The sequence below is a fragment of the Podarcis tiliguerta genome, assembly GCF_965153285.1.
Source record: "Podarcis tiliguerta genome assembly, chromosome: 5".
Lineage (NCBI taxonomy): Eukaryota > Metazoa > Chordata > Lepidosauria > Squamata > Lacertidae > Podarcis > Podarcis tiliguerta.
In genome coordinates this window covers 42124553-42151066 of record NC_139538.1, presented here as the reverse complement: position 1 = coordinate 42151066, position 26514 = coordinate 42124553, and the positions used below count along the sequence as shown (strand labels likewise).

The window sequence follows — 26514 nt, the reverse complement described above, 5'->3', positions numbered from 1 at the left end:
TTTACATTCACTTTGCAATTTATTCTATTTCTCACATGGTCTTCAAATACAATTTTACACAGTCCATTGTTCTGCTACAGATACAGTAGGTCTAAAGACAGTCATGAAAGTGGCATTCCAACTGTACACAATGAAAACTGATAACCATGAAAGTTGTGTCACTGCATCACTTTACAACCCGAGTGAGAGACTGACCCAGACTTTCAAGACCATCACACAATTAACTTAACAGTGATAAATTCATAAGTTTATGTTAACAGTATAAAAGCCTAGATACCCCCCCTCCCCTGAAATGTGTAATGCCATAAATCCAGATGTTTTCTCTGGGATCTAATTAAAACTAAACCAAGTGGCTAGCTGCTTTGCATACACTCAAAGCCATAGAATCCTCATGAAAACCAGCTTGGAATTATGCAAGATCTGTCATTATGGTTTGGTGCCTTGCACTCCAAATGAAATGTATTTGCTGCAGTTTAACTAACTTGCTATTAAAACTGTTCTCATAGTGAACATATAACAAAGGCTGAACACCAGCATCTCAGAAGAGGCTGCAAAGTACACCAACAGTAAAATTCCATTTGAAAAAGTGTATAAAACCTCTTCAAAGTTTACACAGAGGGTTTTAAAAAAAGGTTAAACTCAATCCTTTCAAAAGGGAATATTTTCAAAGGAAGCAAAAGCAGTTGACTGTAGCAGATGAGAAAAATGAGGTGTAACGTTGACTGACTGCCTCACGGGAACAAAGCATTATATGGAACAGTAATAACTCCTTCCAAGTTATGGACTTACTAATATTCCTAAGCCATGCAGATTCCACTTATCTGATTTCAGGGGACAACTTAAATGCAGTGATAATAAAATTAGATAACTACTTAAATCTGTAAAATGTGCTTATTTTTGTCCACAAAGAAGTCTGTCACAAATGTGCATGACTTGAAGACCCTGATTTAGTCAGAATGACTGACATGGAAAGGTGGAAGCTGTAAACTGCAGTATTCCACCCATCCAACCAGTCTGGATAGGCAATCTGGCTGGCTGTCAGGGGCATCAATGATTTCATGAGGTTGCCCTCTGACCAGCTTTCCCCCAGCAGGAGGCAGTGTCCACTCCACCTCTGAAGAGTTTGTCCTCTAAAGGAACGACCCTTCTTGATCAGCGCTCATTTTCCCCCAAAGCGGCAATTCTAGTGAAGGGCACGAGGCACGGTAGAAAAGGCCTGTAGTGAAGTTGGCATCAGCCTCTCTTGTGGTTTGACATTATTCAAAGGTGCTGTCTCAGAATACCGCTTTGCTTCAGAAAGCAAAATTACTAAAACGATTAAACACAAAGTATTAGCATACAGCGAGTTTATATATATTTACACACTGAAATTTACACTTCTGCCACTGAGTGACTTTGCCACAGACAAATGCACAGTTTTTATCCCTATGAAGCACAAAGCTTAACCAATTCTTTAGAAGTGATGGTCATTCAATTTCCCTATCAGCAAGCATGACAATCAACAAAACCTAGAGTTGTCAGTGTTTGTTTGTCCTTAAGCTGGCCAACACAGGCACCCTGTTTCCCTCTGTAAATGGAGAGATCCCATGTTCATCTCTCTCAACCCACTTCAAGAACAGGACACAGAGAAGAACTATTTCATGTCAGGGCTTTCTGGAAAAGACAGCCATTCTGCTGAGTACAGAGGTGGATGCATGGAATTGCCACCAGTACCTCTTTGGGAACTCATGTCTCTCTATGTAATATGCAGTACTCCTTGGCACTTTGCTTAAGACCAGGAAATGAGGGTGACCAGTATCCATTTTCCAATAATGTTTTGAGCAGCATCTCAGAAAGGGTAATGGATGAATTTTCACATAGCTCCTGTCAGGCCAGCTGACTGCTGCCTTTGCATGGAACAGCAACAAGATAAACCTCAGGCTCTCCAACCATTACGTGATTACAGTATCAAAAGTTCACCGACAATCTCCTTACAAGCTCCTTCCAAGAATAATGACATCCTTTGGAAATCCCTCCATTTTAGCTATTTCAAAGCATCCCAGTTTGCTGTAAAATTCCAGGATTCTTTTATCATCTGGTCTCACTTCACAGAAAGCCCCACGGGAGCCTGAAAAAGACACAAGAGGAGATATTTGAGGAGACAGTAGAAGCAGAGAGGAGTCTTTATAATGAAGAAACTTCACAAACATTGTTTGATATCTCTAATCAATTCACACTGCATTGTGCAGTTGAATCAAAGTCAAGAGGTGTTTTTTTCAAGTGTTTTATATTTTGATATTAATCTTATCATGAGCTGCTTTGGACACAGTTTATTATGGAAAAGCAGCATACTGTATAAACAAGCTATGTGGAACTAGTTGCATGCTTTTCTGGATCTCAGCTACTGGGTGTCCACCAGTCTTCTCAGGAAGCTTGCATACAACTGTTCAAACTGCATAGCTGTCTAGGACTTGCAAGGATGATGTGGGCTGCAGAAGTGGTTCTTCATTGGCTAAAAAAGGTGACATCTCATCAATGAGGTGACACATACAGATCCAACTGAAGAGTCATAATTCTAAAGCCAAAAGGCCCTTTCTGAACAAGAAAACCAAGAGGGATGTGGGTAAATGGGCTTCATTTGGCAGAGAGTTCCATAGCAAGGGCATTACCACCAGCCCTTTCCTTATGTCTTAGTATGCCAGGTGTCCTCACTATCTAATGTTTGCTAAGGAGGGCTCTCTCTTAGGCAGATCTTATCTTCAGGCCATGAGTGGAGATGTTCATATTAGGGCTGGGTGATATTTGGTTTTCAGTATCATGGTATATCACCAACTAAACATCACGATATACCGATATATCACAATATCCTAAATAAGATGGTACTACGTAGATGTGAACATGGTAATGTCCTGGCAACTACTACTAAGTTACGGGTCTAAATGACCATACACTGATGAAATCATCACTTTCATCAACAGGCAACCCAAAATGTATCCAAACAGGACTTTGGTTTTGGGCTTGGATACCAAATTGTGGTATACAGATGTAGGACAATCCAAAATACAGTGATGAGTCATTGTGAATACAAATAATCCAGGAAAATATTGAACAACAAAGAATCTAAATTTGATGCATATAATTATATGAAAATTAACTCACTGATAGCATGCTTCAACTAAAACCATTGAAGACTTCTGGAGAATATATTAAAGTTTTAGAGGCAAATTTAAAATTTACAAAAGTAGTAGATTTAGTAAAAATATTAACAATTTAATCTGTTTTCTACTCATTTAAGATAATTTATGTAATTTACTAGTGTCAAGTTGCATCTCCTTTCCCACTAGAGGGCCAACAGCAATTCTGTGCATGAGTAAGCCCCACTGAATTCAGGGCTTACTTCTGAGTAGACATACATTTGCTTGCACAACCACCCCTCAATCTCCCATTTCAGCATAAAGGCAGAAACAAATCTTTCCCCCTTCATTTCCCCCTACTGTGACACAGAAGGGCCCCCCAAAAGCCCCCATCCCACCAATCTCTCTCTCTTTTTATCGAAGGGAAGGACGAAGGGCAAGCAAACAAGATAGCATCCCAATTATTATTTTTTAAAAACTTCCTTTTTTTTATATGAAGGAAGCTATTTAGGGTGAACCAGCAATGTTACACTGCAACTTGCACCCTAAAGGCATCAGAGGGGAGAGAGACGCTTAGCGCATGTACTCACACAGGTGGAAGGGGGGATGGGAGTAAAGAAAAAGAGTTAAATGACAGGGCAACATTTTTGGTCTTGCTCTGAAGAAAGCCATAGTTTCTTCTTTCATGGGGGCAAGGAGGGGGCAAAGGGGGCTCCCAACAAGAAGCCCCGAGCCAGCTCAGAGCAGCATCTCTGTAAACCACACCTACTGGCCTGCCACGCTGGCTTCTAGCCTCCTGAGCCAGGGCTTGCTGCAAAATCGAAAGAAGTCTATTGTGAGGGCTGATAAGTTTCTGCTGCTGGCTGGCTGCTGCTTTTCCAGCTACTTTCATAATTGTCATCTGTTTTTGCAGAGGCAGCGGAGCCGAGCTAGGGCTCCTTGCACAATCTAAAGAAACATAGCCTGCTCTTGTGAGTCGCTCGCTGTTCCTGCAGGAGGTAGCGGAGGCACTAAGAAACACTGGCTAGCTACAGTGTTCTCAAAATTGTAGTATCTGCCAAATAACATTTCATGAAACAGTTACTGTGATGTGGACTTCATAACCAATTTTGAAAGATATATTGAAAAACTGCCCAGGTCTCGATCAGATACGGACACAGGCACTTAGTAAGGAGCCTACAGTTGCCTTTCATATCCCAACAGCTACAAGAGTCAGGAATAAGAGCTTACCATTTGCCTTCAGAGAAGAGAGCAAGCACGCCATCATGCTTTTAGCCACACTTGGATCAGTCACCTTCTTATGGATATCAATCTTTATCAGTGATGGGAAGTTGGCAAGGAATGTTTCTGGCAGAACTTCTTGCTCCTCATGGAAGCTCAGCATAATTTTCTACAACAGGCACAACAGAAATAGTCTTTCAACATCAAAAAAAATGTTCAGTGATCTATGCTGGAAACATTGTGTGCACTTGCCAAACAGGTTCTTTCTACAGACTTGGATTAGCCTATTCACTTGACAACCACATTAATCTCTAAACAAAAAGCTAAAGTAGCTAAATACAGTGGATTTGGTCAGTACCATTCTTTAAGTAATTAGAGATAAGTATACAGATTAAACTGGGTGGCTGGTGCTGGAAAAACAGAAGAACTGAAAGCTATGTTCTCTTTTATTGTTCTAAGCTTCTGATAAAAAACATCGTTTTTAAACAATGCAGACCTTAATTGCTGGTAACAAATCTTAAGTTTATTTTAAGGTACAATAAAGATAGCCATTATTTTGGCATACACTCAGCAAAACAAAAATAATGCAATGAGTTTATTGAAATCCAAATAAATTAAATTTAGAGAAACTAAATTCAGCAGCAGCAGCAGAAATTGTATATCTAAAACATATCAGGCTAGTTAGCTATTCTATCCTAAATGCAAATATCACAGTGGTTAAAAGAAGGGAAAGGATTGAGTGTCATGACAGATTGGCAGTTAGATGATTTATGCTTGGGTTCCGGACAGTGAAAAGAAGTGAGGCTTTTCATCAAGCCTCTCCCAGGCACTGTTCCCAGAGCTTTTATAATATTGTGATCAGGAAGGGAGTCTCTGAAATCTAATGAACACACTACATTGCCTATTCTATGATTCATGTTGAACCATAACTACACTGTAAAATAGAATCTATGATTACATACTGCAGTGTACTAAATATAAAGCTATCAGTTAGAATTGTTCTGTTTAAGTAGTAAGAATGAAATATAACTCAATGTTAGAGATAATTGTAAGTGTGGATTTATAAAGGCACAGAGATAAACTAATTCTAGAGACTACTTGGCCATCACACTATCACAGTGTCATGTGTCTGAGGCCTCTATATTGGAATAAATTGGATAAATTGCCCCTACTCTTCCTAGGAGTATTATGACAACAGGAGATGAAAGCCTAAAAACAGCAATTTGACAACTCAAGCATACGCCAGCATAACTAACCTCTGCCTCTGATAGCTCCTTATCACTGCTTGGCTTGCTGTATTTCTCCTGCATGAAAGGAAACCAGGCAATTTTGCATTTCTTAATGAAAGGAGTTACATCAGCGGTGCCCAGTGCATAGCCACAGATGCCATCTTCATCTTCCAGGACAAAGCAGTAATCTGGGCTGAGGGACAGCAAACCACCTACTAGCCTGAGAAGAAAGGAATCGTCAGTAGAGCCCAAAGATAACTGATGCAAATAAATCTACGTAACAGTTAAACTAGTGAGGCCTCATAATGAGAGAACACAGAAGAATAAATGAACCACAGTTGCAAGTTGTACAAGTCTGAGAACTATGACTTAGTACTTTTAAATGCCAGTTAGTCAGGCATCATGTAGAACATACAAGTGGCTAAGTACCTATCCAAGGGGGTTTCAAAATTAAGTGTATTATGGAAAGGTAATCAGAATTGGGAATTGTTATAATGAATTAGTAGGGATTATAAAAATTGCAGAAGTGGGTTTTACCAACAGTCAAGATGGCTGCTCCAGGCAGCAGAAGAGTACTATGTGAGTAAATGCCTAAAGACTGGACAGTGGTTTCAGCTGTAAATTTACAAAGTAAAGCCAACTTCCCTACTCCTCCCCAAATGGTTTAATGCTTTTTAAAAAAATAGTTTAAAAACAACAACAGTATTGCAGTATTGGGGATCATGAGAATGGGCAAGCCTCAAATGGGAGTGAAAAGGGAGGCTTACCTGACAATCCAGTTAGTATATTCAATGGCCAATCCATACAAACATATAATCACAGTATTTGCAGCTGCACTACCTTCATTAAACAATAACATGTCTGAAGCTTACAAGAGCACCTTATAGGATGGGTTTTCCCCCCACATACACAGTTTGATCAATGAAACAGCAAGAATGTAGGTGGTTTTCAGTAAATCATTGCCATGACTCAGCATGATTTCTTGGCAGCACTGCATTGTACTAACTGCGTAAGAAATTAAAGGCTGGATACCAGTAGCACAAGTTTACAGATTCCTTTTTTCATACCCTGACCTGCATCTGCAGGGTGTGAAGATCTTAGATGTTAATCTCTAGGGGTTCATACTTGATTCAGAAGAATGTCTGGAGTCTTCCACAAAGGGTGATACAGACTTCTTTTATTTTTTCTGTTACTTTAGATTGGTGCCAATTCTGCTCTGTTCCTTAAATTTTGTTTCCCCTATCAAGTGTTTGCTGAGTTGCACTGGAATTTGCACAAAGTCTACAGAACTTGGAAGTCCGTCTTCAAGCCAGAATGGAGAGCATCTTTCAGATTAGAATTCAGATTCAAATTGAACATGTGAAGCACAGGCCCCAGCCTTACAAAACCTGTGTGTTCTATTCAGCTGGCAAGGCATGGAAGTTCCCTGCTCTTCCCAGTTGTTTTGAATACTGTATTTACATTTCTTGATAGCATTTCTTGATGCATACTAGGAGACAGACAATCTGTGACACTTCAGATGCTGCTGGACTCTAATTCCAATTATCCCTGACCACTGGCCATGCTGCATGCTGATGATGGTGGCTGGGCTCCAAGATCTGGAGCGTCAAAGATTAGCCACCCACAAGGAGTACTATTACTAAATGAATACAGTACAGTGGTACCTCGGCTTAAGAACTTAATTCGTTCTTGAGGTCCATTCTTAACCTGAAACTGTTCTTAACCTGAGGTACCACTTTAGCTAATGGGGCCTCCCGCTGTTGTTGTGCCGCTGCTGTGCGATTTCTGTTCTCAGCCTGAAGCAAAGTTCTTAACCTGAGGTACTATTTCTGGGTTAGCGGAGTCTGTAACCTGAAGCCTCTGTAACCTGAAGCGTCTGTACCCGAGGTACCACTGTATGTAATTCAACAAATTCCAGTTTACTTCAAGAGTATACCTACTTGTCTCCAATTAAGTCCGGCTGGCTATGGAAAGGCTGATCAGTTTCATCATCATACATTTCTCTGCAGATCTTGTACACGGATGCCTAAAGACATATACAAATATTCATTGTGCGAGTTTTCCCTCCCACAGCACATACACCTGAACTGTTGCTTAGGAAGCCTTGTGTTCTACTAACTGACAGGCATCCTCACTACTTCATTTATTCCATGCCTCCACAACAGCTCATATTCGACAGGTAGTGGATGGCAGATTGGACGGCCTAGGGAAATGCAGGCTTAAATCCACGTGGAATTCATTGTGCCTTGAAACTAAAATAACTCCATGTAAGTCACATTGGAGGAAGTACACAGTACAAATGCGTCAGATAAATAACCTAACAGGAAAGGCCACAGCTCAGGGCTTGCAACACCTGCTTTGCATGCACAAGGTCTCAGGTTCAATCCCCAACACCGCCATGTAGGGCAGGGAATCTCCTGGAAAGCTGCTGCTTGTCAGGTTAGACATTAATGAGCTAGATGAACCAGTAGTTTGACTCAATGCAAGGCAGCTTACTATGTTTCCTGAGCAATCCTACAATGCTTCTGAGATTATGTATTATTTCCAAATAGTTCAGGCTAACATGCATTTGGATTATGTCACTCCTTATTCATTGTCCTTGGTGATCAGTAGTTTACATTAAACTCATTCAGTGTTATCAAGGCAGTCAACTGGGCTGGGATCCCAAGGCTTTTCCTATTTATGTTCCCTTTGATAAGTGGGATCACATAAAAAGCACCTAGGAAATTTTTTTTTTAATATAATACTGCTAGGGCTGCCAGAGACTTCCATGAACCCAGAATAAGCCACTCAATCTTGTTACATTTCCTCCATTTGAACCACACCTCTCCTAGGCATTCAGAAGACTCACAGAATAACAAAATATAGAGAAACAGTTGCTTTTATCAACATGCTCCTCCAAACAGCATTACTGTGTACAAGAATGACCAAACAAATGGGTTACCTCATCTTTAGGGAAATAGGGTCTGATGGTGTAAACTTTTGAAGTTGGAGTAAGAGGAGGTGGCTGAAAAAAGAGGTCATTTGCTCCTTCAATAGGCAGCAAACGCTGTGAAAACAAAAAATTAGTGTAAATGTTTGAGAAGCAAGATGCGATACATTCCTGGGCGTGCATTGCAGACTCCCAAGTTAACTTTTGCTACTGCAGGCACCCCAGAGGGAAGTAGGGTTTTGTAGGCTTTACAAATGTAAGGACCATTTTTCCATTTTATCTGAACAGAAGTTTTTTAAAGATACACAACTGTTACAACACTTAATGGAGTTTACATTAAACTCATTTCTGCTTTAGTATAATTTCACCAATGTCATCTATGCTCTCAGCTTAACATAGCCATGTCAGGAGGAAAGGTTTGGTCTGAAGAGGGTTAACTGGCCAGAGGAGACACTAACCCCAAAACAACATGCTGACTCAATTGGCTGTGCGCAGAGAGCACCTGTGAGGGGGAAGAAAGTAAGCCCCTGAAAAATCCATGAGCAAATTCAGGCACAGAAGAAACATTTCTTTTGGACTGGTTTGCCAACTGGATTATGAGGAACGCAAACGACAGATTTTGCTTAGAGAGGATCTTGGAATACACAGTATCGTATTTTCTTTGCTCATGGAGTTCTCGTCGGCAGACAAGCAGGCGCGCATTGTGCAATTGCGGGCGCAGATAAAAACGCTGTGCGACCTGCAAAGAAACAATGTGAAATGTACAACTAAAAGCCGCAGCGCTTCGCAGGCGCGTGGGAATGGCAGCATCTCCTTGTGATATTACTGTAGAAATGGGAGGAAAATTATTTAAAAACAAAGCTGTCAGGCTATTTGGGTTTGGACCAGAAAGCCTTCGGCAGACCAAGCCTTCCAGTCCTCCGACGCGCAATAAAAGATTTCTCAAACAAAGACAATGTCATTCAGTTGTGAATTCATATTGATACCTGGAACTCTCCTGCTAGACCACCTCTAAAGGCCCAGGGTTCTTGGTCTCCACTTAAGAACTGTGCTGAAGATTGACTACGACACCCTGTGGAGATCAGATCCAAGCGGAGAACGTTACGAGAAGGGGGATTGTCCTGAGATGCTAAAATGTCCAACAAGCTAATACACACTTTGTGGGAAAAGCTCTCTAACTGAGCTATAATCCAAGAACTTGAGGGGCTGCGATAATGCTGCCGTGTGTAAAGATTCCTGATTAGATGCTTTGTGCTCTTTGTTAATAAAATGAAGTTAGACGATAGCCTTAGACAGCAGAAAATTCAATACTGTAAAAAGCCAGTATGCCCCATTCTGTACAGGTATAATATTTATTCCAAGAGTTGAGCTTGCCTTGTCCTTCTCTTTCATCACTAAGAACATGGAACAGCTCTCACATTTTCATTGATCAAGTTATAGAAAATAAGCCATTATCACAGCCCCATGGAAATACTTGGACCTGTCTGAAGTCACATTTTCATATTGTTTGAATCTTGCCAGAAAACCAGGTTTGGCGTGGGATGGAATAGCCCAAACAGCTATGTGGAACAGATACTTCTTTTTCAAGAGATTAGAAACCAATACTGTCCACTTCCGTAGCTCTGCTTACACAACAGTAACCACAGCACACACATTGTTCCCAATCTAGGCAACAACAGCCTCGGTTACAGTATTTTATTTTACCCACCCTCAACCATGTGAGAAATGCCATTAATTCCTGACAGGCAGCTGTGGCAAGGGCTTTAAAGCCCTCTGCACAATTTAGTAAGAAGGATATATATTTTTTAATAATGGCTAAGCTTTGATAACAGCTTTGATAGCCAAGTTATACAATCAATTAGCATAACTAACATCTTTGAGAGGGGATAGGCAGGTGAATTGTTGATGCGGGGATTAAAGTAACCTGCCTAGTCTTCTGATAAGATAAGCTGCGCAAGTTTGTTTCCTCTTGTGGACAGCGATCTACTTCCTGTTCAAGTAACAATCTCAGATCAGTACAGTCGAATGTGTCATACTAGCTAGGTAGTCTCAAAGTGAACCAAGCCGGATATCAACGCTTAGCCAATTATGAAAGAAAGCCTTTAAAATAGCAAGTCAAAACATGTCAATTAGAGTTTCCTGTGTTTCCATATCAGAGTGCTTCATTAAAGAGGCTTTATGTTATACCCTTTCGCTAGTAACTTGGAGTACTTCTCCTTTGAGACTACACCGTAACTAGCATTCCAACTATTATACACTTTACAGAGCTGCATGAATGAAGAGCTGTATGAATGAAAATCAAGAGTTAATGCCTGAGTCGCTGCGCAAATGTGACTTCAGGCCGTGCCTACTGCCCTAATCTGAGCTGCCTCATGGACAGAACCTTCCCATCTTAAATTTATTAATCACGACACGCTGAAAGCATCTGGCGTGGTCCATCCAATAGCAGTAGATACTTGTGCTGAAGATTCTCCCATCTGCACACATTGGGGAAGAAGACAGTAGAAGGCATTAGTAATCCATAGTAGTATTATCTACACTAGTTTCATAAACTGAATGCTAGCTGGATTGAAAGAAAGGGTATAGAGATCAGCCTTCAGCGGACCACCAAGTGTATCAACATTCAATGGCTAAACCATTCCAGTTTAGTGATTCTTCTGTATTCACATCAAATGAGAAGCAACTTTTATGACTATATAAGTAATTATATAAACTAAAGAATGGTCTCAATAAGCAGCAAGACCAAGATCTCAGCTACAAGAGTTCACTTGGTCTGCGGCGAGATAGTTTCTTTTGGTGTAGATGCATCCAGTGGAATATACAAACGTACTGTATTACCAGATAGTGTCAGAAATGGGTAGCAAGCACTAAGTACTTCTGCTGGGAGACGCCATCCTTATGAAAGAAAATGGCAGCTATGATCAGCAGCCTGCTCCAAAAATTGGGAAATGTTTCAAAAGCAAATCAACCTCACAGCTGAAATCTATGGTCAATCAAGTTCATGTTTATCATTGCAGTTGCTTAATGCTCCTTCCAGGAGAAATGCACAATTTAGTTTCCCATCTGTTTCTTTGACAAAATGGGTAATTTGGTAACCAAATATACCACTCAGAAGTATGGTGTGCCTCCCTTCCTGCCTTTAAAATAGGGCTGACAATCTTGTTGTAAGGGTTGGCTGATTCTACCTTCCTGTTCCTCTTCCCTAAACAATCTATAATGCCTGAACCAATACTGAGGGGAGAAGAAAAAGACAAAGAAATAACTCAATATGAGAGTTGGTCTCATGAAGGTACAAACTCTATTCTAAGGCTCAGGTTTTGAATTATTTCCTATTTATTTAGTGGGAAATGCTCCGGCTTAAAAAAACCTCTCTGCACTAAGCCCTAATTTTTTTTTTTTTTTGCTAGAACCATATGGTCTTCTGCTGAGTAACAGCAAAATGCAATACTGGATATCTTGGCAACTAGCGCAATATGACCTATGAATACTTATGAATGTATACAAGTGATTACAGCTTCAAGTGATCCAAGAACTGTAGGCTGATCCAGTATGGTGCAAGAGGTTTATTATGAGATTTGTGACAACTACAGAAATTGTGACAGGAAACCATCAGCGTTGCTGCCTGCTGTGTGCATCAAGCAAGTCCACAGCATATTCCTTACAGTTGGATTGAAACCTGAAAGTGAAATGAGGTCACTAGAGGAACCCAGGCCATGCTGGTGCTATTCCAAAAAACCCCTGTGTAATTTAAAAAAGGCTGCAGGCAAAAAAGGCTCTTTGATTTCTCTTTAGAGAACAGTCTGGTATGAAAGCAGACTTCAGAGCTCTGGAATTTCTTCCCTTGCCCAAAATCAGACATCTTGCGAATGTTTAAGCAAATCACTTTTGCACCAGAATAGCCTTATGCTAAAGCTCGCATGCGCAGAGAAAGGGCTGGGAGGCTCGGCTCCCTCTTGGCCAGGCCCATTGAAAGGTCACATCTGCAATTGTTCTGTTGAAGACAGCAATAACGTTATTGAGACAGAGCAAGCAGCAGATAGCTGAGGCATGGTCACATTTCATAGTGTCATTTCCAATTTTGCAACAAGGCCGGGAAATACTGCATTATAGTCCAGTGTGCATTCAGTCTGAGTCAAAACTTATGTTTCAGAGATCAACTTTTATGTTCCTTAGCCCAAGAAAAAAAATTCAAGACCAAGAGATATATTCAGTGTATGTCCACTGTCACTTTTATTGCCAGTCTATAGTGAAACATGAATGGCGACCAATAATAGAAAAAGTAAGAAGGATTTAGGGTCAAAGCGACCATAATATAAAAACATTCAATTGACATCATTTTTTCCATGGGCTAATTAAAGACAAGCATTTATGCTAGTTGCCGCTCTAACTGGTTCCTAAAGAACATACCTAGCCACTGCACAAAAGATTTCACCATAGACATGATGCTCTTGATGTCCCAGACGTATGAGTACATGTCATAGAGGATTGTCCGGTTGGCACAGTTGGAAAGACGAGTGAACATGCCCATCACCAAGCTACACATCTCTTCAAACTTGGCGGCTCGAGCACGCCATTCTTCAATCTAAGATAAAAAGGAACAAATTTCATACAAACTGTATTTTCATGTTGAGGATGAAACTACATGGATATTATGACAATACCTATTGACTTTGGGCTTCCGGGTTGGCGCGCCTGAGCAATGGCGGATTTCCTCTGTCTCGGAGGAGACCGCTCTCTGGAAAGAAGGGTCTGACCACCACGGCGAGGCAGAGACCCGCAAAAAACCACCGTCGGAGGAAGACCATGGGCTTGGGATTCGGCACGTGCCTTCAGCGCCTCCCCTACTCGTGGGGAGACCCGGTTTTGGGGCTCCGGAGTGACGTGGGGTGAGTGGCGCGGCACATCGAATCAATCGCTGTTTTCGGGGAGTGAAGCCGCACAGCTGTTGCCAGAAAGCGCCAGCCTTTCCTGTGGACATTCGGACTTAAACTGACTTCGTAAGTAACGGAATTGGATTATAAATTTATTGGAATTCGGCACTTGAACGGAAGGTTTAAACAGGAAGCCCACCTTCCGCTTTGTAGAAAGATCAAAGCAAAACCGATATAAGCTGGAGCCTTTGAAAAGCGCTTTGTAAAAATCTTCGTTATCCAAGTTTTTTGAACCCCCCCTCGGGAGCAGGGGAAGAGGGGGAGATTTCTTTGATGGACTATTGACCTGCAGGACAGTAAAAATCGACCTAATTTACTACCGTCTCGAGCCCGGGACCGGGCTGTCAAAAGGAAAAAAAAAGCTTTATAATTAAAAAAATAATAACAACGGAGGAATGGACTATATCTTTATGGAAGAAGGATCAGAGAGTGGAACTGTAACTGTAACTGAAATCTGAATGGAAAATAACAAAAGGAAACTGTGGCAGAGTGTCGCAGAAAGGTGTTTGTGACTGTTACATTTTTGGATGGAAAATTCCATGCAGACTGCAGCCTGCAGAGGAGAGGCTGAGACCTTGAAGAGTAAGATAACACTGGGAAAAACAAGCCTGGGAATATGGCTGAAAAAATAACAGCTCTGCTGGAACAAGTTTTTTAAAAAGTGAGCATTCTTGAACTGGGCATCTCTGACCTGAAAAAAAATGCATACATCTTGGCACAGAAAGGTAAATCAACAGATGTAGTTCGAGAAGCGGAATCAATTTCGCAAGGATGTGTATTGGAGAAGAAGATGGAACAAATAGAACCGGTTCTGTTTCTGCAAGAGAAATCTTATGTGGAAGTTTCAGCAATAGTGCCTCAAATTGATGGACACAAATTTAATTCTGAGACCATGAAGACTGAAGGACAGAATTGGAGAGGCAGTGCCCCATGTGGACTGAGTGATGCAGAATTGATGAGTTACGTTTTGGAGGGTGGCTCTGAGGGAAAGTTTGGAAAAATGAGCTTCAGTAATTCTAAAGAGAGTGCGGAGTACGCTTTGGATCACTTTCTGGCCTATAAGTTGAGATATGGAGTCTGGGCAAGCGTGCTGAAGAGGAATAAAGGGGACGTTGGGGAAAAAGCTCTTTGGGGCTCAATTTCAGGCTGGAAAAAGAACTTGCAGACAGCCCAGGGAGATGATTTGAAAGCCTCGGATATAAGAGAACCGGGATGAGAGAACTATCTTGATGACAGGAAAGACTCTAGAATTTGTAAAAAGGATTGGCAGAACCCGGAATCGGGGGGAAGAGATGGTGGGATAAATTGGGAATCTTTTAAGTAATATTTTACCGTAACATTGTTTGATTAAGAACCTTTGGGAGATGATGGAGGGATGTTATTTGGTTCTAGTGAAATAAGATAAAGAATTAAGACACCAGGATATAAGGGTATATGATATTAGGATTTAAGAGTGTAAGAATTAAGGTTATTTCTTTCTTTTTCTTTGTTATTTAGTGAATTAGGGTTTGGATAATCTTATTTTTTAGATGTTTATCTACTTGGTGATGTTGATGAGGAAATAAGGTTTATAGGGATTAAGGTAAATAAGTATAAGCAGTGAAAGTTGGAAGGAATTTGCTGACTCGATTAACAACTGGAATACAAAGAGGGAGGTGGGAGGAAGCCGAGAAAGTAAGTTATGAAAGATGGATCTGGAAAGGTGGAATTTTTCTTTGTTTTGTTTTGAATGTTCTTGTTTTTTGCCTGATTTTTGTGGTGGTGGGGTGGGGAAGGGGGTTTCTATTATGTATTTTGGGGTATTTGCTTTTTTCTTTTTTTCTTTCTTTTCATTATTTCTATCTTTTTGTTTTTGCAGTATGGCTTAAAAAAAACAAAAACCTATTGACTTTTACATCTCTAGCCAGGATGATGCACGAGTAGTGCACACATTCAAAGCGTGAAGATGCATTCTACAGCACAAGACACTCAACCACCAACCAGCCTACATGAATGATATTCTTAATTATCTACAGGCTAGGTTCAGCTCAGAGACTTCCAATGCAGTTGCTCATTATTTCTTTTGCTATTGTGCTTTTTTCAAATAGGAAATATGCACACCTACACCAAATGAAAACAATGCAGTCACTCACCTTTTCAGAGTCCTTTCCTTTACAATTCACACTAACAACACTGCTGTTTGCTCTGAGCCACTGGAACTCTCGTAACATTTGGGCCCCTTTGACTCCATGTTCATATGGGAGATAGAACAAGTCTGCAAGCAACTGTAGATCTTCTAGAGTTACTGGTTCTACTGCATATAACGGCTTCTCATGGGGACCAGGCACAAACTGCTCCTTGTTAGTTTGCTCATCTGTCTGCATAGGTGCAATATCACCACAATCATCCTGCATTGACATCTCTGGAGATTTTGATTCAGCCATGCTCTCTTTATCCGTATCCATTGGTTTTAACTCTTCTGACATTTTTGCTTCAGCAATGTCAGTCAATATTTGATTGATATTCTTGTCAGAATCCTCTTGCTTTTCCACTACCATGTCCATTGGCTCCTCATCCAGTTGCTTCTTTTCTTCCTCTTTGACCAGAACCTGTGATTCGTTGCTTAGTGCAGTTCCCTGGCTCATTATGGGTTCTTGGTAAACGGTAGTAATCACAGTGGTAGAATTTAAAGCGGACGGTGTAACCAGAGGCACATCCACAACACTTGTTTTAGCGCCACTATGGGCCACTTGTCTGCCTGCAGACAGAGCAGACAAAATTCAGTCATATCTACTCAGCTTTTTCATACAACCAAGTTTCACATATATAAATAATTTGTGAACACACACACTCTCGGTCTCTGAATGAAATACACATACATGCAAGTGTCTATTTTGCTGCAATTATACATATATTGAAAAGGTACAACACTTGTGCATTTGCCTGAAATACATTTGCATGTAGCAAAAATATGATGTGTAATTCAAAACAATCCCTTCAGATGCACAAATTATATCGGGTGCAATGCAATTCCACATATTTTCAATACAGTATTTTTGATAGTGTCCTCTCCCAACAAAGACAAATTGAGAACACCCCCACACCCGACGCAGAATCTGTAAGAGAAGTGCATTGCTTCAGGGAAATATACTTGTCACTCAGAAAGAGTCAGTTCCTTTTTAAAAATTTAAACAAAAACTGTTCCTGATGCATAATGAAACCGTAACAGCAGCAATCTTTTGAAGTATTTTATTCAGCAGATATTTTTTTTTACTGAACTCTAGAAAAACATTTTTGGTTTGAGTAACATTCTTCATTCACTCCAATATTGTAAGCAAGACAAAACCAAAATTGCTTACTCACTGCTGTACTGATGAGGTACTGCAAATTCCTGTAGCCACTCTGTTAATGACAACTTCAAGGCCAATTGTGGGCTATAGAGAACATCTGTTTCAATATCTTCATCACTGCCTTCATTCTCCAGTTTAATCTGAATTGAAACAGTACTGTCTTCAGTGTCAGCTGCACAGATTATTAAGAAACAGAATATTAATTCAAGAGCAAGGTTCAAGGCTGCCATGTATTTGCATTTAAAGACAAAAGTACTAATTTATTAAGATGACATTTCCTGAAACTCCTTTTATCAATGTGAAAATTTAAGATTATTTAATTATTAAGGTTATTACATTATTTCTAAAAGCATTGTTCCTAAGATAGTGATTGAGCACTTCTGATCAACTTACTCATCACAACATCTTTCCTCACTCCATTCATGTTGGATTTATACCAGGTTGCAAGGGTGTGAATAGCAACAAAGTTGGCTTCAAATTCACAATTTGGATTGGTCAGGACTCCCTTTAAGCGTGGGATGAGTTCCGTTGATCGACCTTTATATGGACCAAGAAACAGCCTTTTCTGATCATAGTCGTTGGCATGAATGTTGTCCCAGATGACCGGAGCTCTGCGAATTATCTTTGAAACCTCTTCAATGGACTCCACTGGAATGTCTTTAGATACCACTTTGGGACCTAAAATGTAGTTTCACAACTGACTCAGAATGAGTTTAGTGATTAGCCATAGGCCAGGATGATAAAATTTAAGCAGCATACTAAAACATTTAATAAGAATGCTGAACTAAGTTGGCAATATCAACCTCAACAAAGCAAAATACTCACCTGTCCATAACACATCAATTCCAGGTAACAGCTTTTCCCCTACAGTTCGTAAATAAGGAGACTGAGCAACATTTGGATAGCAGAAAGTGCCACAGTATTCTGGAACAGAGAAAAATACAAGTTAAAACCCACTATCCATTTTGCTGTCTTGTGTGTGGCACTGCTAGATGATTATGGCAGTTCCCAATATCCTACCATGTCATTTCTGACAGATTTGCTTTTATGCAAAAAAAAATTATTGTTAACTCTTGCAATGGTTGAGGTAGTGTTTAATGTAAAGACAAAAATAAAAATAAAAATAAAAAATGTCACAACAACACAACTTTAGGGACTCCCACAGGAATCCATAAACATTCTCAACAATGCAAGTGCCTTCCTAAATTCCAAAAGGCTCATTCCCGTTGTCCTCCAAGGCTTAAGGTATTAGGGACACTCTGACAGTTAAGAGGTTACTGGGACTCAATGATCTGATTACTGCTACTTCTTTTAATGGTGCTAGAGCTGATCCTGGCTACTGCTTATCAACTGGGATATGTTGCCGGTATCTCTTCTTGTTTCTTATGATCACCTGTGTTTTGGGACCAACTGACTGGTAACTGGGCAGAGGCTTGACAGTTCTGAGACTGCCATCTCTTCTCCAGACCTTTGTTCAGGTGTTTCCACAGTAGCTGGCCGTAAGCCCATTTTACTTCCATTCCTTCCCTGTCAAGTAGGGATTCTACCTCTTCCTTCCTTTTGGAATTGAGTAGGTTTGTCTCAGCTATGCATGCTCAAAAAGCTGAATCCAGAATTGCAGAAATTTATTCTTAAGAAGGCATGCCTGCCAAAACAAGTCTGGAACTCTGTTATTTTGCTACACATGCAGGATTACATTTAAGCTCTGAAGTAAGTCTGAGAATCTCCAGTAAGGTTATCTTAATACGATACCTATGTACAACCTGGCAAGATTGATAGCAGGGTTTGTCTAGGCAGTGAACCTTTGGTTAGCTCAACACCATTGTTGGGGAACAGCCAAAAGTGTAACAAGTACTTTGGCAAATAAAGTAATTCATGCACCAGACCCTGGGCAACAGAGAATATGTATGAACTTATGCCAAGGACACTTCACATAATGTAAGTACATAAAGGAAGGAAATGGCAAGGAAGGAAAGCCCCTCACAGAATTTTCTATGCTCTAGTTCCAAAACTAGCAATTTTAGGAGCTAGCCATTCCCCATGTGAATGTTGTTCATTAGATTTCTCTCTCCCCCCCCCCCCCGGTTTGTATTTTCTTTTTAATCATTTATTCTTCTCTTGGTACTCAGTGTATATAATCCTTCATTGCACATAGTTCTAATCCGTTGATGAGGAAAGTCAGATTGGAAGTCACTCAGGAGTCTAGTGAATACTTTGTGATTTCATAAAACATGCTGGATAACACGCTGGATACAAGCAACAATAGCAAAACACAAATTACAACCAGCAATTGTTCGTTTCATGACATCGCAAGTTAACCGTTCAACAGTTTTCCTCTGCTTCCTCTTTCCAAGGTAGTATTATTATTAAATTTATACACTGCCCTTCACCCAAAGATTTCAGAGTGATCACAACAGAAAAAAATACTAAGACAAGAACCTGTTCATTGGCTCTGTATGCTGTGACTTTATAGGAGTGGGCCTTCCTGTATCTGATGAAGTGAGATCTGCTCTACAGAAGCTTATGTCACAATGTAAGTAAAAATTTTTAACTGCTTTTTACTACAACAGACTAAGATGGCAAACCTGCTAGAATCCCACCCCCACCAAACTCCCGAAGAAAAAATATTCAGACAGTGTGAAAAAGTATGCCACATACCAGCAACTAGAAGTCATAAACATGCACCCAGTTTACCATAGACTGCTATTAAATTTGTAACAAGTTCAAGTAAAGTGTGGCTAAGACAGAAAGGAGGGTTGTACCCAACTGTTTGAAGATGCTCAGGGTGTCTTTAAGGAATGGTGTCTAACTGGCAATTCTCTTCACCAACCCCTCCATCAGGAAAGGTTTGCCTTGAGAGGAAGGGGACAAGAACAGAAGGCTTTTTGACCTCATTCTTGTTAAAATGCAGTATCTGCATTGTCACTTTACCTGTGGGACAGAACAGGAATGTTTCTGGCTCTCCTAGATACTGGAAGATTTCATTAGTGATTGAGATCTGGGCATGTGCAAAGGAACTGAACACTTCTTTGTCGGCTGCACACATATTGTGATCAATATCATCAAATAACAGTGCAAAAGATCTGCAGCCAAACTGAGTAACCTAGCAGGATAAAGAAGAAAAAATATTAACGCTTGTTATTATTGTACAACATAAAAGCTAGAGAATGTAACCCCATCTAGAGTGCAACACAGGTAGGGGCATATTTCCTTTATCCAGTGTTTTTGCAATTTCTCATTTATGTTTAAAATTATAATATACATAAATATAAGATACCTGGTCCAGCTTGCGTTTCAATGTAGAAACTTCTTTCGGGTTTGAGAAGGTAATATCGAGTCCAGGAGAGATAGCATAGATAAACTCTATCCCATATTCTTGAGCAGCCGCGATGAGAGTCATGAGCTGCTCTAGAAAGCAAAGCCAACTATTTTAGCAACAAGCAACTATGAAGTTAAGGCATTTTATTAATCAGAATACATTTCAATATATGCAGGCAAAAAATACTTTTAAGGCCCAAAGAAATATGAATAATTAACATTTTTTGTCAAAACATATTCAGTCCTCCATCTGATTCACACACACACACACGGTAAAATGTGGGGAAACTGGGATCTGGTTTCAAGTAAGCATGTATAGGATCAAGTTGTACATGCCAACTTGGAACAAAAGATTCCTTCTGTCTTTGACATTAAAATATTTTGGGCAGATCCAGTGTTACAATGGCATTTTTACTAACAAGGTCAGGCACAAATCACATCTATTCGCTACAATTATTTATATTCCACCTTTCAGGATACAAGTATTTTCAAAGTGGCATATAATGAAATATATTTTTAATATTGTTGTTGTATCATTAAGGTAACTTTCTCATCAAAAGCCTCTTCACAGGCTACTTAGGGGGCAGGAGCAATTCTGGCTGGAGCAGGCTCTGGTGTCTTTGCTAGCCAACCTCTCTCTTCTGGAATCTGTCCCACAGGACTCTAGGTGGTAGATGACACGGTAGAAAGGGAGTGGGGAAGTGGCAGTCCAGCTGGAACAGAAATGGATTTGCAAAGTGTGGTTCACAAAAATGCTGGTGCAAATGTAATGCTGCACCACAGCTTGCTCTGAAAATGAAAGAATTGGAGGAAATGATGATGATGATGGGGAAAATGCTGAGCACATGAACCAGGGTTAGGAGAGAAAAGACTGTGCTATATCTGTACCAGGCTGATATAATAAGAAACTAAGTCAGTTAGGAGCACAGGCATTGTTCTCTCCTCCATTAATGAAGCATTGTGGGTTGTCATTGTTGAATAGGTCTTCTTTCTCCCTAGCATTGAGGCAAAGGGATCATCCCATGGCATCATTCAAGGTGATATAATGCAGCAACCTTGTTAAAGCTAAGCAGTTCCGGCTATGGCCAGTGTCTGGATGGGAGGACCACCTAAGAATCCTATGTACACTGTCTTGAGTTCCATGACTGGACTGTTGGGTTGGGGAGGATATTAAAAAAATATCTGTGTGTACTTTAACAGAACACTGATTTTCTCTCATCCAGCTAGGCAGGAAAGCCTCTAAGAGTTATTTAATGCATCTTCTAATTAAAGCAACAAAAAGCTTACCCCTCTCAACTTCACTTTTATTTTACCATCCAAATGTGGAAACAACTGTAATTCAATGAATATATATATTTTACAATGCAATAAAGTTAATTACCAGCTTCCTCCACAGAATACATTTCTCGCCAAAACATCCTGTGCTTGTAATCATCTTTTGGTGCATATAGGTATGCATTCAGTCCCCATTTCTGAAGTCTACAAAGCAAAATTAAAATGTTGTTTGAAATACATTGTACATATCTGCATTGCTTAATTGTATAGCCAAGAGTACCATGCAAGTTGTGCAACACCCCAGGGAGAAAAAGCAAGAATGGTACACCTGAACAAATAAAGAAGATAAATAAGAGGACCAAATATACAAATCTAAATCTGTGACCATGGTTAGATGCTTTTTGTTCTACAAGCTTCTACTTTTTGTTATTTTTCTTTAAAAATGTTACTTCAAGGTTTTTTTCAGGTGGTAGTACATCCTGGGAAACTGCTTTGCTGGAGGGACTATGGTATGAACAGTGCATCTTATGTGGTGGGAAAGTGTGCAGATGCAAACATTCTGGCAGATAGTTTTCAAGGAAATTCTAGATATAACACAGAAAGTCACTATAAATCCATTATTGGTGCCATTCTATTTTCCAATGCCCATAAGTTTGTTGCAAAATAAACTGACATTGATTGTGATACGCTTGGAAACTGGAGGACACTATTCATTTTCTTAACTTAAAAACACTGCTCAGAGCTTTTGAAATATCAAGTAGTATATAAATGCTTTTTGCTGGATTCTGCTTATTTATTTTATTAATATTGTTGATGTTGTTTACATGTTGTATTGATTTGTTAATTATATATGACTTTTGCTTTAATTGTGATGTTTAGCTTATTAGTTGTTGCTTTGTTAACAGTGTTTTATATATAGCAATTGTTTTGCTGATGATTTGTTAATTACTTTATATGATTTATACTGCATCTGTATTGTTTTATCAAACTGTTATTAACTGAAGCCACTTTGGGATTCATTTGAATTAAAAGCAGCATAGAAATTGAATTTCAGAGGTTTGATTTGATTTATTATGAGTTAGCTTAGAACAGTCACTGAAAGCAAAAACCACTCAATTTTCTATGACCTTCTGGCTCCTCCTCTCCTCCCATACTTTAGTTTTCAGAACCTATGCCTTAATTCTGCACTAAACAAATTCTTTATTTTTACAACTAATTGTTTTAATTTACTTACTTACTTACTTACTTACTGTATTTCGTATACCACCCTATACCCAAAGGACTCAGGGCAGTTCACAAAAATATCAAATACATAAAATCAGAACAAAAACAATGACCCAATAAGCCCCCCCCCCAAATTATGTATTAGAATGCTACAGTACACAATGCCACATACCTTCTAAAAAGCTCTTTTCTCTGTTCCATAACCCAAGGCCTTCCATAAAATCCTGTGGGAAATATTGATGGTAGACAGTTTCAAATATTGTGCTGCTTCTTAACAAAATATCAAGTGCAACATCTGAGCCATAATTAATAATTATTAGTTTAATAATTCATTATACAAATTTGTTAAGCAACTTTAATTAGGGCACAGTAAGAACTAAAGAGGTAAACTTGTACAAGTTAGCTGTCAAAAGCTGCATCTAGTGGGTTTGAAATAAATAGGCCTCAGTTGTTCCTTTAAGTAGTGCCTGAAGCGCTACATATAAACAAGTACGGCAGTGTAAAATGCTGCGAGATCAAACCTGTATGCATGATACATGTTGGAACTTATGTCCTGTTTAGTAGTACTGGAATGCATTTCTTGGAGCAAAGTATGACCTTTCGAAAATCTGTTCTAATGTACACTCAGTTCATTTCCCTGATGTGAATGAGGCCTGCCATCATAGTGACTATGACACAAGCCGCCTTTCCAAATCTGTTACCAATGGAATCCATGCACCTGGGTAACTCACAGAAAAATGCATACAGGTCCTGAACATTACATCTCAGCAAGTGCCCATCCGCAAACAGCCAATTCAAAATCATGTTTTTCCAGTAACATGGGGAGAGGGACAGGGGGAGAGGCAGGGTCCTGGCAACCACAAGTTTTTACAAGGCTACTAGCCCAGTCAAAAATAATAGCCTCCTGAGCTCACATTTTTTAAAACCCAACTTAAGCCCTGAAGCAAAGCATTAAATCAGAAGTGGAGCTAGAGTGTTTTAAAACATGATTGTAAGGAGGGTAAGAATGAACCCTCCCCCGACAGTTCCTGCAAAAATACTCAGACAACTGCCAGCGTGGGAAGCTGTTATGCTCTTCTCCGGTTACCAAAACCATCAATATGGCAGTTTTCATTACAAGCTTCTCACTCCAGGAACAAAGGGTTTGGGGGAGTTATGTCTGTGCCTGGCTGTACTTTCACAAAAGTGCAAACACGACTGGCATGAGACAATAAATACACCTTGTAACAGAAGTTGCTATTTAGAAGAGGCATTTTGCATATACACAAATCATGACTGATTTAATAAACCTATTTAATTCCTGACAACATCTGCTAGCCATCTGACTTCTCAATTCTCCCACAAAAACTCCACACAAAGTAGGCACACATACAGATAGTGTGTATATTAAGGGATAGCCAATGTGATACCCTTCAGATGTCATGAAGTACAATACCCATCAGTCCCAGCCAGCATAGCCAATATTCAAGGATGATGGGAGTTTCAGTCTAAAATTTCTGGAGGGCAACACATTAGCTACCCCTTTTCTATATTAATCAAGCTGGAAATAAACCTCCTTTTCCATATTGAGATCTCATCAAAACCACAAACCTACAACATGCCACAGGAAAAAAATCATGTAGCACCACAGCTAACAACACCTACTGTGCGGGTGGGGAAAAACCACCAACATTTAGATTTAGGCTGATATTCACAGCTTAAATCTATGCTAGATCAAAATTCATGCATGCTCCTCTACCACCAACTGTGAACAAGATTATATCTTCAAGCTGAAGGAACACGCCTTTCATAAGCCTGCAGGTCCACCTCTCCAGATTCAGGGGTAGCCAACATGATACCTTACAGGCTACATAAGAGCTTGCTAGATCAGACCATCGTCCATCCTACTGTTCCCACAGCGACAAACCAGATACCTATAGGAAACCCAGAAGCAGGACCCGAGAGCAACAGCATTTATTCCTCTTGCCGTTTCCAGCAAACAGTATGAAGCATATGCCTCCAATAATGGAGGCAAAACATAGCCATCATGGATCACAGCCACCGATAGCCTTGTCCTTCATTAATTTGTCTAATTCTCTTTTAAAGCCATCAAAGTTGGTGGCCATTATTGCCTCCTATGGGAGCAAATTCCATAGTTCAACTATGCACTGTGTGTATTGTATTTTTCCGTCTATAAGACACCCCCATGTATAAGGGTCCCCTATTTTGGGGACCCAGATTTAAGAAAATGGGGGAAGATGTATCTGTGTATAAGACGCCCCCTAATTTTTGACATTATTTTAAAGGGAAAAAACATAGTCTTATACAAGGAAAAATACTGTACTTTCTTTTGACTGTCTTAAATCTCCCAATGTTCAGCTTCATTGGATGTTTACTAGTACTAGAAGTATGAGGGAGAAAAACTTGTCTGTCCACTTTCCCCAAATCACAGATAGTATATCCAATTTTATGCTATCTCTTATTCACCTTTTCTCTGAACTAGAAGTCCAAAATGTTGTATGCTTTCCTCAAAGGGGAGTTTCCCAACCCCTTTGATTATTTTGGATGACCTTTTATGAAACTTTCTCAACTCTGCAATATCCTTTCTGAGGTGAAGTGACCTGAACTGTATTCCGTATCCCTAAAGCTGTTGCACCACTGATTTGTATAACAGCATTATGATATCAGCCGTTTTATTTAAAATCCCTTCCAAATGATCCCTAGCATGGAATTTGCATTTTTCACAGTTGCTGCACAATGGGCTGAGATCTTCACTGAGCTATCCAGTATGACCCCAAGGTCTTGTTCCTAGTCACTCACTGCCAGTCAAGACCCCATGAGCATTATGTGGGACATATCTCCCATGACAGCCTGCCAACGACCATACTGTCTAGGGCTGGTAGGAATCTAACAACTTGGGGGGGGGGGAGGAGGCTAGTCTAGGCAGCAGCCTAACACTGGTACTTGAAGAACCAACCAGTAAGTATCAATAAACACCTGTGTTTTTCTTTCTTTCTGTGTGGCAATGAAATAACACAGGAAGAAAACAAGCCTACTACCACTATCCATTCCAGAACACTAGCTGAACTGTAACCCTATCAGCAACCTGGTTGCTTCACACATGGAAAAACCTTGGGGCACAAGAAAGCGGTTAGTTTTCAGCTGTGTCCGTGACATAGCTGTCAACTTTTCCCTTTTCTTGCGAGGAATCCTATTCTTAATAAGGGAATTTCCCTTAAAAAAAAAGGGAAACCTTGACAGCTATGGTCCGTGAACTGTTTTTGTTTTGTTGCACGTTTCGTAACGTTTTTCCAGTGTGTGCACTCACGTGAACGGAAGAACCAACATGTGGCTCGGAAGTTTGCAGCATTTAAATTCAGCGAACTGGAAGGCAGATGCCCTGAAAAGGACAGCTTCGTCTTTACCACGGAACAGAGCAAACGGTTTTAACCCTCCGCCGCCAGGTTTCATTCCCAGGGCGGAGCCAGAGGAAAATGGAGCGGGGCGGAGGAGGAGACGACGGCGCTGGAGGGAGAGGCGGGGATGCTTTGTTCCGGCTACGGCCTCTCCTCCTCGCTCTCGACCGCGAATTCGCCCGGCCCCGCAGCCCCTCGCTCTCCCCTTACCTTCTACGACGCCGCAGAGGAACCGCCGAAGGCCCCCGTTGCCCACAGCCCCGGAGCCGCTGTCGGGATCCGCTTCGGGGCCTGCCGGGTCGGGTCTCGCCGGGGACGCCTCGTTGGGCGAGGCGACGGCAGCCACAGGGCTGGGGCCAGGTGTGCCTTGAGGCTCCCCCCGCGCCTCGTCGACCATCCCCGCCAGGCCTGCTCCGGGACTCCCGTCCGCCGCCATCGCCCTTCCCTGCGCTCTAACCGGAGCGGGCTGCGCTTGCGCGGGGAAAACCAGCCCCAACCGGTCCGAGCCGGAACCAACCGCCCTGCTCGCTCGACTGCCAACGGGGGC

General features: G+C 40.7%; 1 protein-coding gene and 1 long non-coding RNA gene across 2 annotated transcripts; one reads left to right on the top strand and one right to left on the bottom strand.

The window, feature by feature from the left end:
• Positions 1-26419, bottom strand: OGA (O-GlcNAcase). Its single transcript, XM_083443792.1, has 16 exons — positions 26178-26419; positions 22745-22796; positions 21455-21552; positions 20033-20163; positions 19687-19858; positions 17581-17679; positions 17149-17433; positions 16769-16927; positions 15559-16163; positions 12903-13077; positions 9482-9567; positions 8508-8612; positions 7504-7589; positions 5591-5783; positions 4344-4503; positions 1-2107 (listed from the first exon to the last, which is right to left on the bottom strand). The coding sequence occupies exons 1-16, from the start codon at positions 26401-26403 to the stop codon at positions 1971-1973; spliced, it is 2769 nt and encodes a 922-aa protein (XP_083299918.1). The 5' UTR covers positions 26404-26419; the 3' UTR covers positions 1-1970.
• LOC310679133 lies at positions 5720-6603 on the top strand. Its single transcript, XR_014512126.1, has 2 exons — positions 5720-5840; positions 5886-6603. It is a non-coding gene; the product is annotated as an uncharacterized lncRNA (long non-coding RNA).
• Positions 26420-26514: the final 95 nt, after the last annotated feature.

Bases quoted from the DNA above. Each gene is read 5' to 3' on its own strand.
- OGA (XM_083443792.1), bottom strand. From the start codon at position 26,403: ATGGCGGCGGACGGGAGTCCCGGAGCAGGCCTGGCGGGGATGGTCGAC. The intron at 19,859-20,032 runs GTATCTTATATT...TTATCCTGCTAG, and splicing joins TGAAACGCAAGCTGGACCAG to GTTACTCAGTTTGGCTGCAG. The intron at 8,613-9,481 runs GTATCAATATGA...TTGTTTTCACAG, and splicing joins GTCTAGCAGGAGAGTTCCAG to CGTTTGCTGCCTATTGAAGG.